Consider the following 12,858-nt stretch of genomic DNA (forward strand, 5'->3'; position numbering starts at 1 on the left):
TTCCCAAATTAAAAATGGCCTAAGTTCTAGATATATAAGCTCAACATTATTCTCTAAGTATATAAATTTGTGAGGTCAACATCTCAATTATAAAGAAAGGGAAAGGAAAAGGAAAAGGAAAAGGAAAATCAACATTTCAATGTGCATCAACTTTATCGTTCTTTATCTTTAGTATTCAGACGTGACCACCACCTATATTCACCACCAGAGGGCTTTCTCTGTTTTTGCGAAAGGAAAGGATAAGTATAGAGGAAGAAAAACAAACCAACGCTCGTAACTCTCGATCAAAATTCAATATTGTGATTCTCTCTTATATCACAAGACGGCAGAAAACCAAAAAGATGTTGCAATGAGGACTGAGAGAGTAAAACTTGAAAATTGCATTCTAATTGATCCTTTTGAGCATTGCAAATGAGAACGCCCAGTTGACAAACCGGCGAGACGATACAAAACCTTCAACGGCCATCTATGAGTTACAAATTGCTTAGAAGAGTTCATACACATACCAACAGGAAAACAAACTACCAGCAAAACTTGTAATAGGATCAGAATTTGTGGCGCATGCTGCATGCATTTATGAGTTACAAATTGACAGACATCCAAGTACACAACACATGTTTCCATCTCTAAGAGCCCTTAGAACCAAGTCTGTCTTTTCTTTCACCACTTGTTTCATCTGATGCCAGGATCCATTCCATGCAAAGGAACTTACAACACAACTCACCTACCTAATCACTTTAAAGACTAAGGAGAACTTTCGCTGCTGTTTGCAATCTGTCAAAGATCACTGAGCAAAGCAGCTACTTTAGGAAAACACCTACTATCAACAGGCACATGTTTCCATGTGGAATCATCCATACGAACATGTCACTTTCCATCTTCTCCATCACCATTGCCATGCCCGCCGGCTGAGCTTCCCTGGCCATCACCACCTGTCCCAGCCTCTGAGTTGTCTTGCTTGCTTCCTCCACGCCCATCGTTTGGACCCCCTCCAGCTGAAGTTGGGCCACCACTACCACCACCGAGTGTGGCTTCAGTATGATGCATGGAAGGCATGCCATTGGCCCCTCCAGCCCTCATTCCCATTTGCCCTTGCATGGCTTGTTGGTGCTGCTGGTGTAGCTGCTGTGCTGCATCATGCATTTGGTGCGGATTATTGAACTGCAATGGCATCTTTGGGGGGAAAATACCCTGTTGCTGAGCCATTGCTGCTGCCTGAGGATGTTGCATGTAATATCCTGCTTGTTGCATAGCAGGATGTGGGGCCATCTGCCAAGTGTTGAAACAAAGATGATAAACATGGATAAAAAGGTGAATCAGCAAACCATCAAGGCATGCTTAATACCCACCTGAGCAGGCACCGTCGGTGCCTGTGGTTGTGCATCAGCAATAGCTGCTAAATACATCAGATTCTTTTGAAGCTGAGCTTGGTACCTTAATCATCAAAACCGAAAAGTATACATCATACAAATATTGTGGTCTTGCATTAAGGAATAAAATTTATATCCTGAAGTCACAACATGGAGACCAGCATTTGATATTTATAATTGTCCATTAAAAACAAAAACAATAAGGAGCCAAAACTCAATTAGTTTCTCCACTCAGAGCTGCTGATTGCATGAAATGCCTACCGAGTATCCCCAACCATATCAATAAATATGTAAGACAATCCATTGCCATACCTAATTTAACCATAAATTATTATAATTAATCCAGTAATTACGAGACATCAAACACCTTAAAAGTTTTAAATGGGGAAATATCAAAATAAGTCTGAAAACATTGCATAATAAAAGATACCAATACAAAACATGAGGCTAGTTCAACATTCTACCATCTCTAAAAGATCAGACGTAACATTATAATCTAAATCAGACAAGTACAATCAATGTGATACAGGCCCAGCAATATAACTCAAGACACAATACAGACATAAAGCATGTGTGTGTGTGTGTGTGTGAGAGAGAGAGGACTTACTGGGCACACTCAGCAAGTTTTCCAAGGTTTTGATTATCCAATATTGCCAGAATCAATTTTTTGTTCTCGTCAAGGTACTACATCATAAATTAAGAAAAAAGGACATTAACATTAGATTTATTTTAATTCCCACATATCACATATCAACTGAGATGTATATTAGACTATCTAGATGGATATACAAAAATAACACCAGTAAAATAATTGAACAATACAAAATCTATATCCAAGTTATATCAACTGTGCCAGTAGCCATCCGCCTAATTCACAGGAAAAAAGAAATAAAGTAAAACCATACATGCATAGACCAACATTGACAATATAAGATACTAACACTTGATGCTGGTAAGGATCATCTCATGTATCCTTAATTCTCATCAATTTTAGGTTGACAAAGTATAATTCAACATTTCATAATAGATATCCATTCCTTCAAAAGAGTCTCTGGCTTAGATGGGAATTTCTGCAATGGTGATTGAAAATGCAACCACCTACTCACTAATTTAGTTCAAGACTGATGCGTGTGCCCAAAATTTTGTTTTAATAAATGATTTGCCATACATATCACCCATAAGCCATCCCACGTAAGACTTCGGCATATTTACCAGCATTTAATTGCATTAGTTTGATCAATTTTGACTATACTCCTACTTGTGGCACTACCTTGGCAACTGGCATTATTGAAATCCTATCCAGTAAATCTGTCTGTCCGTACCCTAAAAAATCCACTTCCATGAAAATGGACAGATGTCATAGGTGACAAGAGAAAATATCATGTGTGCCTTTATCTCCAATTCTTAGAGGAGACTGGGAACTGTGGTGGACCAATGGAGTAAAATCTGCACAGCAGTAGAGTAACTAGATGGTTCCCAACATGTAAACCTAGTGGCCTGAATCACCATTAGAAATTGGCTGACACAGGGAAAAATCTTAACAGATTAAAAAAGTACTTCGCGCAGATCAGGGGAATAAACTGCTAGAAAGGAAAAGCATCTCGTATGGTCATGAATTCTACATACTACTTAGATCCCATCTTTCGAGTTAACATTTAATTTCCATGTTCTTTACATTATGAACCTGTAGACAAGCTCCATGGTCTTATTTGTTTCATTGTTCTCTTCCCGGTCTTACCCAACCCAACACATCCATAGTCTACAAGTGGAAGACATAGTCTTCCAAAATTCTAGAAATGACCACCAGTTATCATACATCATTCGACCATAAAAGTATAGAACAATGGCTTCCCGGCCTTATTGAATTTCTCCCTTAAAAATTTCAGCTGAAGGGCGTTCTTTTCTATGTGAGGAAGTAAAATTTTACAAATTATAATCAAGTAATCATATATTCCCTAATCACCTCAGTTCAATATAGCCTTGTTTGGCTTGCAAAGGTTGTTTCTTTCCCCCCAAAAAAAATTGGCAAAAACCTCACTTTACACAAAAAGAAAAACCCAAAAAACCCAGAGGACCAATTAGTTCCACAATCCATTAAGAGCTCCAAATAACCATAATACCAAAAACAGAGCAAAAAATCCACAAAAAGTAAGACAGAGAGAGAAAGATTGAGCAAAATGGACAAAAGGGTACCTTCTGAATTTGCTCGGTGGTGATGTTAGTGGGTGGAAATGAAGTAGGCATCACAGGTATCATTTGCTGTGGCTGCTGCATCTTTTTCCCCCTTTCTTTGTACTTTCGGAGCACAAACCCTAACCCTAATTAACCCCAAAAGCGAAACAAAATAGAGCCAAATCAATTAGAAGCACACAGATTAAAAAGACAAGGAAAGAAATTTAGGAGCTTGAGACAGAGAGAGACAAGGCGGTCGTGTACCTTTTTGAGTAGGTGGTGAGTGTAGGAGGTGGGAACAGAGATTTTTGAAAGCGGATTTAGGGGAACTACGGATCTTTTTGGATGACGACGAGGTTTCTGGACTTTTAAAGACAAAAGCCACCAACAAAAACAAAAAGAAAAACAAAAAGGAAAAAAGAAAAATTGTTTTACAATTTCTAAAATTTTATTTATGTTTTTATTAAAAAGAATTTGTATCTATATGTGTTCAAATTGTTACCTATCATGTGTTATTTTCGGCTGTACTTGAAAAATGAGGATTCGATTATAGAATCTAAATTTGGAAACCATCATTGTAGTTCAATAAGACTAATAAAAAATATTATGTCTTAACCTAAATCAATTATCTTCAATCTATTATTTGGTTTAAGATTTCCTATATATATGGGAAAGATTTGAAATTTTGAATCATGAATTTCCTAATGAGTTGTTTAATCAAAAGTCTCAACTAAAACAAATAGTGAAGTTATTAAATTTTCGTATAACAAAGAACTTCTCTTGCGTTTATGAACATATAAAAAATGAAAAATTATGTGAATTTCTCTTTGTACTCTTAATTTCACATTCATAATTCACAATTTGTGTGTTCTCCCATTCCAATTGAGTAAACGTAATTCAACATAATAGAACCTCTAACAATCCATTTTCTTTGAACGAAATAATGAATAATAAATAAAAACTGAAACGGTGCACTGAGTTGATAATTGTGGCGCGCCCAAAGTACCAAACTGAGTTGATAACAAGTCCACTTCTCACATTGCAAAGTCTCGAATTTATTTGACCCAAAAACGAAAATAAGAAGAAAAAATAAAAAAAAAGTCTCAAACTTTCAAACACCAATGAACAAAAACACATGGATCTCCAAATCCAGCAAGACTTCAAATACTTGAATCAATCCCACTCAACAAGAAGAAGAAAAGCTTAAACCTGGCTCCTGATATCTGGAAACGCCTCTTCCCTCCACGAAGAACCAGAAGGCCAATCTTCCCTCCCCAATTTCCAACCGGGATAGTTCGGCCATTGCCAATCAATCCCAGAATGGAGATAAACCTGTTCAAGTTATGCTCCGGCCTCAAAGTCATCGGCTACTTCATGATCCTCTTGGTTGCCGCCATAATTTCCCTCTCCTACTACGCCGTCGTTGTGGTGACTTGGGGCCCGGAGCTGCTCAGCGGCGGGCTCCACTCTTTTCTAGCCTTCTTCATCATCATTCTCTTCCACTTTCTGGTAATTCTCAACTATTGCAGCCATTGATGCTTCAAGTTTTGTTCTTTAATATATGGGTATTTGGGAAATTGGAAAATATAATCAACCCACTTCTTTTTTTCTTGCAAAATGTTTGCTTTTCCTTCTTATTTGGGTTTTTTTTTTCTTTGGTGGGTTTGTGTTAATTTTACTATATCATTGGGGTCTAAAAAGTTAAGTTAAACTTGAAGTGGTTAGCTTGCATTTAGGTCAATTAAGTAGATTAATACTGATAGCTGCTGCAATGAGCACAATTTAGAGCAATTTGCAGAGGAATGAATAACATCATAACTATGGGGCAATAGAGTAGTGAACCAAGTCTCATGCTATACACGTGAGTCCAAAGTTAATGGATGAACAAGAATGAAGTTGCTTCAAATGCTTGACAAGCTAATAGAAGTTGAATTTGAGATGAGACCTGAGATGTAGGGACACAAATCAAAATTTAGGTTCAGATCTGTTGGTTGGTTTAGCAGTGTTCTCAAAAACTTAAGTATTTAGGTAGAGAGGTGCATTTGATACTTATATTGTACACCCTTGGGATAATTGCCTTTAACAAAGATTAAAACGGTGCATGTTGATTTGTGGGTTTGATGTCTATTCTTTTTGGGTTTCTTTCTGTAACTGACTTATTCAAGATTTTTATAAGAAAATTTATACAGAAAATAGTTTTATCTGTGTGACGACATTGAGTAATAAGATTCACTTAGAAGAAAACTATCTCTTGAGTTTTCCCATTGGTTTCAATTTGCATTTGTCTTGCAGCTTATAATGTTATTGTGGAGCTACTTTATGGTAGTCTTTAAAGACCCGGGTTCTGTTCCCAACAATTGGAAACCTCTAACAGAGGAGGAAGTTTTGGAGGCTGGTAGTTCTCTGACTTTGTCAGAAAGTATAGAACCTGAGGCTTTCACTTCCACACACTCTGCAGATGGACGAGAAAGAAGACCACAAGTAGGATATTGTAGTCGATGCCAAAACGGCAAGCCACCACGATGCCATCATTGCTCTGTTTGTAAGCAAGTTGCTTTCTACTGTTGCTTGCGATTTATATTATGCTTGTATCTTGACGTGTATTTCTGTATTATTGCATATTCCCTCTGTGTGTTTCATCATATTCTTCTTCTTTACTTCCACTTTGTATGTAAGAATTTTTTTCCCTTACTTTTTATATATCTTGGAGATGACATCGATTTGAGTGTAGTTGTAATAGAACGTATCTCCCTAGAAAAATCTTCCAAGGGTGGTACCATATATATGAATTTTCTTTCCATTTCTGTGTTGTTAACATTAGATTAGAATTTTTATCAGTAAGGCCATCATGTGTCATTTGTAGGATGTTTCCAAGTTTAAATTGTTATGGCATGTATTCTTTTTGTGTTTTTGTTGTTGTCTATAACTCTATATCTTGTCTGAAAGTGACAGAGTCATAATATTTTCAGACGCACTTCACAACTTTAGAACATTGTTGGCAGCCTTATTTAACATTCGGTGAAATTGTCAGTTAAGTTAAAGAAAGTAATTTTGTTTTCTGCTATTTTCTGTAGGTCAAAGATGTGTACTTAAGATGGATCACCATTGTGTTTGGGTGGTGAATTGTGTTGGTGCACGCAACTACAAGTTTTTTCTTCTTTTCTTGGTAATCCTATATTTATTTTTTCTTATCATTATAGTTGCAGTTACAAGATAAGAACTTTGTGTAGCTTTCCTTACCCCCACTGAATTTTTGGTTCAAAGGCTGGGAAAGCCCATAGAAACTAAGGGATGGGAACTGGAGATGTTTGAGTCTTTTTTTATGTGTGTGTTTGTGTTGGGAGGAAGTCATAGGGTAGAGAGAGATGAGTAATAATAATTTATTATAAAATGAATACCTTTCGGTGTGCAAAGGAACTTTAAATTTGGATCAATTGGCTAGTTTATTCTTTCTGTTGTTTTCTGCTGACTCTTTCCATTTTCTGTTATTGGCATAAAAGCTGTATACATTTCTGGAGACGACAATGGATACCTTCATTTTGCTACCAAATTTTATCGATTTTTTCTCTGAAGCCAAGAATCATTCAACATCCCCTGGCAATCTTGCAGTTATTTTTTTGACTTTTGGTAATATTCCACCTGTACGATCATTTTCAGGTCCACATATTGGTTCTGCTTCTGCTTTCATTATTTACTTGTTTCTTACATATTGTGTACTTTGTCGCAGTGCTTAATTTAGCCTTTGCATTGAGTCTTCTTTGTTTCGTGGTTATGCATGTGTCCCTTCTGTCAAGCAACACCACTACCATAGAGGTAATAAAATCAACTCCTACTTTCTGTCTACCAGTTTTGAGATAATATGAATATTTGCATTGCACTAACCATTTGAGACCTGAATTACCTGATATAATTCATTTTGGTCAGTTGGCTACCTGCTGCTCGAGCTGTTATTCCAATTTATGAATTGATTTTTACATGAATTGCAAAATGAGATTTGGCTAAAGTTACCTGAAGTGATCTGGAAATTAGAATAACCTGAGTCTACTAAGAAGTTTATTATGTAGCACGTTTATCTTATCTTAATAGAGTACAGATACAAGCTCTGCATGGTATTGGTAGCCAAGCTCAAGGCATTAATTCATTACTGCAGATTTTTTATTGTATAGTTTTATATAGGTAATTGAAAAATGTTTCAGGTTCATGAGAAGAGAAGAGGAATCAGATGGAAGTATGACTTGGGCAGGAAGAAGAATTTTGAGCAGGTGGTACTCTCTCTATAAAATTGTCTCGTGAAGTTCAATTAAACTGACACTTTATGCAAGCCCTTCTTCTGTCACACCGTTGAGGAGTCTAACTTTTTGCTCTTTTCCCCCCTCCTGAAGGTTTTCGGCACAAAGAAGGCACTATGGTTCTTCCCACTGGTCTCAAAGGAGGATTTAAACAACATACCTGCTCTTCGGGGCTTGGAATTTCCGACAGTTTCCGATAGTGAGGGTTGATGCTTGGTGAGGCCATTAATTTTTACCTCCTTCCAGCCATTCAAATACTTTCACGACTCATATATATTGGAAATATTGGGTTTGAAAAGGTGCAGTACTGTGTTTAGTTTAATCAGTGTTTGCAATCTTTAGTTTAAGAGGATCTGTATTAGGCTCGAGTTTTTTCTTTTTTACACACTTGAAATTGGCTTCAGAAGGATCAACCCAACAGGAAACAGATTGCTTGGGTACAAAACTCAGCTAGCCACACATCAATTTATATACAGAATGTTTTTTCTAGTCCATTTCTTTTCCTTCATCCAAACTGTAGAAGTGTACCGCAATTGCTTTGGTATCCAGAAGAAACTGTTTTTGCGGTAGCTAAGTTAGCTATACTCCCTCAACATATTCGTTCCCGGAAATCTTGACTGCCATTGACTCATTCACATTGTATGGGATGCTAAATTCAGCAAACATGGTTTACTGCTTGTTGCCGTAGGCAACTCCATTTTAAGGAGCCTGTGCCCGCCATGTAGACTTGGTGTGATAATTTTGGTTGGCCAGTTGGCCAAGACTTAGGTTTGAGGTTGTAAATCATCAAATACTGCCTGATCATAAATGAAGGCATGGGTGTCCTATAAATAAAGCTAGTTCTAAAATATTTTTTCACAATTTGTTACGTACTTTTCTTACTCTTTTTTATTTTCTTTTACACTTTTCTTACGTTCTTTCAGTATTTGAATCTCGCCACTTGAATGCCCTAGGTTCCAACTCGTACAGGCATAAAACATCGAAGTTTACATCATACGTGTGGTTTGTGGATGATTGCGTGTATTCGAAGTTATATTTTATATTCTTGTACTTATAATAGAAATCTTCATGAAGATTTTTCTTACCCGAAGATTCTGTTAAACTGATATTTGACCAAATTTCTTGAAAGCAATGATACAGAACATGGCATGTAAAATAAAAATACTTGTTAAAAGAGAACTAAATCATTCATTATGAGGGCGGAAGACTTTCTGGGCAAAAAAAGGAACTAATGACTTCATATATGAGGACATCCATCGATGTTATCTGGAACCATGCATACTGGGGAAGGCAACATTCGAACGGCTTTATCCTTTTTAATATTGTTTAACAATAACAATATCATAATCACGCGAATCTGAGCCCTATCACAATCTTTTAAACTTGGGAAGAAAACAAACGTTTTTACCAACTGCCTCCTGGTCTATTAGTACTTCTCTTTCTAAAATTATATGGATTCCAAGTTCAAATCCTCTATCCTCACCGATTATAAAAAAAAACGTATCTTTAAATTTTGTAGCTTAAACTATTATTGATTAGCAATGGAAAACGAGATACACTACATCCTATTAAAAACCAAGCTTTACAACCATTAGGCATCAACTAACGGTGTAATCAGCTTGATAAATTCCCTAGTGCAATCGCAGGAAAACATGTTTTTTATTTCTCTAAATTGCACTGTTGGTTAACACAATGTGTCCGCACCCTTGCACCGAAGTTTGAATATCTCGCCATGTAAATTAGAATAGTTTAAAATACCACTTTGTCAGAAAGCATATTAGTAGTGTAAAGTTTTATAACAAAATCAACCACAATCAATCTATCACCCGTAATTAAGAAGCCTATGTAACTATGCTCCTTACATAATGTATGAATCTTAATCAATTACTTGGAGTCCACATGGTGTTCACATAGTTCTTATAAATAAATAAAAACTCCACGTATGTAATTGAATGAGATTGGTGGAATTCTTACATAGAAACAATCGTAGGCAATATATATATTAAAATCTATACATCATTCACATGGTTGCTCCATTGCCCATCTTTCTTGGCAGAAACCGAGTTACTGAGTTGACTCACCCTTTTGACATGATCATCATCCTTCAAATTAGAGATGTCAGAGGCCATAACAGAGAACCAAACAATGACCGGGGTAGCAAAAAGGATGAGACCAAAGGGCACCATCCACAGTTGCCTATTTGTGGGATGATATTGATATTCCCACCATCCTAACATGAGCCCCCCTGCCACGCTCACCAAAATTGACCAAAAGCAAGCTTTCCTAGTGTTCACAACTCTTTCATGTTCAAAGTAACTTGCATCTTTCTCTTCCTTGTTCGATCCCATCAAACTTCAATCAATTAAAAGTAAAATTCTAGTTCCGTCCCTGAATTCTAATTGTTCATAAGAAGAAATAAGAGAAATTAGATCTATAAATTACTGAATCTATAAGTATGGTAATGCTCTCTTGCCATCACACGGTCTTATAAGAGAACATTTTCTTTATATCATCTTACGTTGACAGAAGGTCTTACGTTAACAGAGTCTCACAAGAGAACATTTCTTGTACATATAGGAGTTTCATAAGAACAAAACAACAAAGCATATATAAAAAATGAACATACCTTGGTGTTATTGGTGAAGAGGAACAAGAAGCAGATTGGGAGGCGTGGAATTTGATAAGTGAGATGGGTGGTGAAGATATAGAGGTAGAGGAGGGACAAAGACCCTGAGAACAAGAGTGAGAGTGTTGGGAGCTAAGAGGGCAAGAGCCCCATGACTCTGGTGGAGTTGGGGGGTGGGGCAGTGAGGGGCTTTGGATTTTGCAAGTCATACAATATAAGAACAAGCAAGTCTGATGGATTGAGCTAAACATCAGACGTGCCTTTCTCTCAAAGGTGTTATTTGTTAAAGAGAATAAATATATAAAAAAAAATGAGAAAATGATTACGTATATATCAAGAGAAACAAACACAACGCATTTGTGAAGCTATCTGGGGTAGATTTGATATGAACCCTATTATTTTATAATATTTGTATAGGTCATCGTTTTTGGTTCCTTTGACAATTGGCTTGTTTGGTTCCAGAAACTTCTGAGGGCAATATTGAAATTTTATTTTTACATATTATTTTATTTTTGCTGGGCATAACTGGCAATATTATTGGTGGAACTGAGGTTAATTTCGTCCTCAGATTTTATTTGAGGTGCAATTTCCATGTTAGTACAAAAAGTCAAGTGGTTTTTTGAGGGGGAAAAAGAAGGTATAATATAGCATTTTTTATGAAATGATTTTAATAATCCATTTATTTATGATAGTATTTTGCAGTATATATAGTGAGCTTTTATTGAGGGATTTCTCAAATAACTTATTTGAGGGATACCTTTATAGGACACACTTATTTGAGAAACGGTTTTTGATTTGTCTAATTTTTTACAATGATGATCTATGAATGTAGAAATAAAAAATTAATGATTTGGATCATTGAAAAAAAATTCATATGGAACCCTAAAGGGTGTCCCTTAATAAAGGACTATATATAATATATAATAGGGCATATACTAGCAGGTAGCTTGCCGTGCAGGATGTTGATGGGAATTTTTAGGTCAACAACATGATAGATATAGATTGTGCAAGGTTTCACCTTCAAATTGGGAATTCAAATTGCAGAGTTTTATCTTGGGATGCATTGTAGTTGGGTAGGGCTTAAAGATAGGACCTATTGAGTGGCTGTCAGCTCTTGCCTTCCTGCTTATGCATCTTGCACTTTACACTTTTGACCCATTTTCCTTCTTTAAAAATGATTGAAAGTTTTGTTGTTGCAACCCAAAAGTAGAACTCAACCTGTCAGCCATAACTTGGGTTAGTTTTTTCTGCAATGCCAAGTTGCCAACAATGTAAAGAACAATACAACTATACAGTATAAAATATTACAACAACGCTGCTTTCCAAAAATATTCATTTCGCCTCTTAAGAATGTACGTAACGAGATCATAAGTCTTAACTTAAGTGAAATAAAGTCGATAATTATTTGATTTAGTGATATTTTGGCATTGCTGTGCTGTGAAAATAATCGCTGTCAAATTTGCTGTGAGAGAAATCAGCTGTGAGAGAAAGCAGTTTGGCGTTTGGTAAACTTTTTGTTAAAAGTGTTGTTGGTACTAATTCTCGCATAATCAAAAAATAATTCCCGCATAATCATTAAACTCAGTGCCTCTTCAAAACTGATTCCTGCATAATCAGAAAATGAAAGCACCTCATTAGCTGCTTTCCTTTATAGCTTTCTCTCACAGCAATTTTTAACAATAAGTGATTTTCTCATAGTTTACCAAACGGGTAGGGCTTCCCAAAATTTTTTAAAAATTACTTATTACCCCAAATAAGCAATGCCAAACTGGCAATCTCCACTTTGCTAGAAAAAGTAATGAGCATTATGTCTGGTGTATGACTTGGACATTTTCAGATCCAACAAGACTTCAGTTTTTTTTCAAGCCCAAATGAGATTTATGTTAACTAGGGCTTGGTCTTGTAACTTGAGCTATAAGCTTTGTTTTGTTTCTTAAGGCTGAGAAGTAAGGGTTTGTGTTTTGACCCAAAAAAAAAACCTTGGGTTTGTGTTCGTTAAAGCCCAACCAATGCATGGATAGCATAGAGATGGCACAAGAGGCCCCAGAACCAAATGATTATTAATATAATATTCTTTAAATATTCAACTCTCAACGATTAGTAATTGAAATTCATAGGAAACATAAAAAATAAAAAATAGTTAAGAAGAGTGGTTAAGAATTGGCATATGTCGACACCAACTGAATGTTTCAATGGCGACGCTCAAAGTTAATATGTCGTGCTGCAGCTACTGTGGTGCAGTCTGCAAAAATTTACTTATCGTTCGGTAACTTGAACGACAAGATATTGTCCTGATCAACCAACCTAACGAGAAAAAACATTTCCCGGTTCATAGTCCCACTCAAAACTTGTGGACACAGTTTGGACGGCTACATGATAAGATATATATTACATGGAGACG

At 36.2% G+C, this 12,858-nt stretch overlaps 2 protein-coding genes across 2 annotated transcripts; one reads left to right on the top strand and one right to left on the bottom strand.

The window, feature by feature from the left end:
• Nucleotides 1-357: 357 nt before the first annotated feature.
• On the bottom strand, nucleotides 358-3,966 carry GIF3 (GRF1-interacting factor 3). Its single transcript, XM_021959344.2, has 5 exons — nucleotides 3,807-3,966; nucleotides 3,564-3,688; nucleotides 1,978-2,054; nucleotides 1,350-1,434; nucleotides 358-1,269 (listed from the first exon to the last, which is right to left on the bottom strand). The coding sequence occupies exons 2-5, from the start codon at nucleotides 3,642-3,644 to the stop codon at nucleotides 868-870; spliced, it is 645 nt and encodes a 214-aa protein (XP_021815036.1). The 5' UTR covers nucleotides 3,645-3,688; nucleotides 3,807-3,966; the 3' UTR covers nucleotides 358-867.
• A 618-nt stretch (nucleotides 3,967-4,584) lies between these two features.
• LOC110757656 (DHHC-type zinc finger family protein) lies at nucleotides 4,585-8,692 on the top strand. Its single transcript, XM_021959343.2, has 7 exons — nucleotides 4,585-5,051; nucleotides 5,835-6,084; nucleotides 6,617-6,708; nucleotides 7,043-7,169; nucleotides 7,270-7,355; nucleotides 7,739-7,804; nucleotides 7,925-8,692. Exons 1-7 carry the CDS (start codon nucleotides 4,863-4,865, stop codon nucleotides 8,039-8,041), a joined length of 927 nt encoding a protein of 308 aa, XP_021815035.1. The 5' UTR covers nucleotides 4,585-4,862; the 3' UTR covers nucleotides 8,042-8,692.
• The last annotated feature ends 4,166 nt before the right edge of the window (nucleotides 8,693-12,858 follow it).

The sequence above is a fragment of the Prunus avium genome, chromosome 2 (genome assembly GCF_965620075.1).
Source record: "Prunus avium chromosome 2, drPruAviu1.hap1.1, whole genome shotgun sequence".
Classification (NCBI taxonomy): Eukaryota; Viridiplantae; Streptophyta; class Magnoliopsida; order Rosales; family Rosaceae; genus Prunus; species Prunus avium.

Coding starts and splice junctions, on each gene's coding strand:
- GIF3 (XM_021959344.2), bottom strand. CDS start 3,644: ATGCAGCAGCCACAGCAAATGATACCTGTGATGCCTACTTCATTTCCA. Junction 1,435..1,977: donor AAACTTGCTGAGTGTGCCCA/GTAAGTCCTCTC, acceptor TTGATGATTAAG/GTACCAAGCTCAGCTTCAAA. Junction 1,270..1,349: donor CACCGACGGTGCCTGCTCAG/GTGGGTATTAAG, acceptor AACACTTGGCAG/ATGGCCCCACATCCTGCTAT.
- LOC110757656 (XM_021959343.2), top strand. CDS start 4,863: ATGGAGATAAACCTGTTCAAGTTATGCTCCGGCCTCAAAGTCATCGGC. Junction 5,052..5,834: donor TCATTCTCTTCCACTTTCTG/GTAATTCTCAAC, acceptor TTTGTCTTGCAG/CTTATAATGTTATTGTGGAG. Junction 7,356..7,738: donor GCAACACCACTACCATAGAG/GTAATAAAATCA, acceptor AAAATGTTTCAG/GTTCATGAGAAGAGAAGAGG.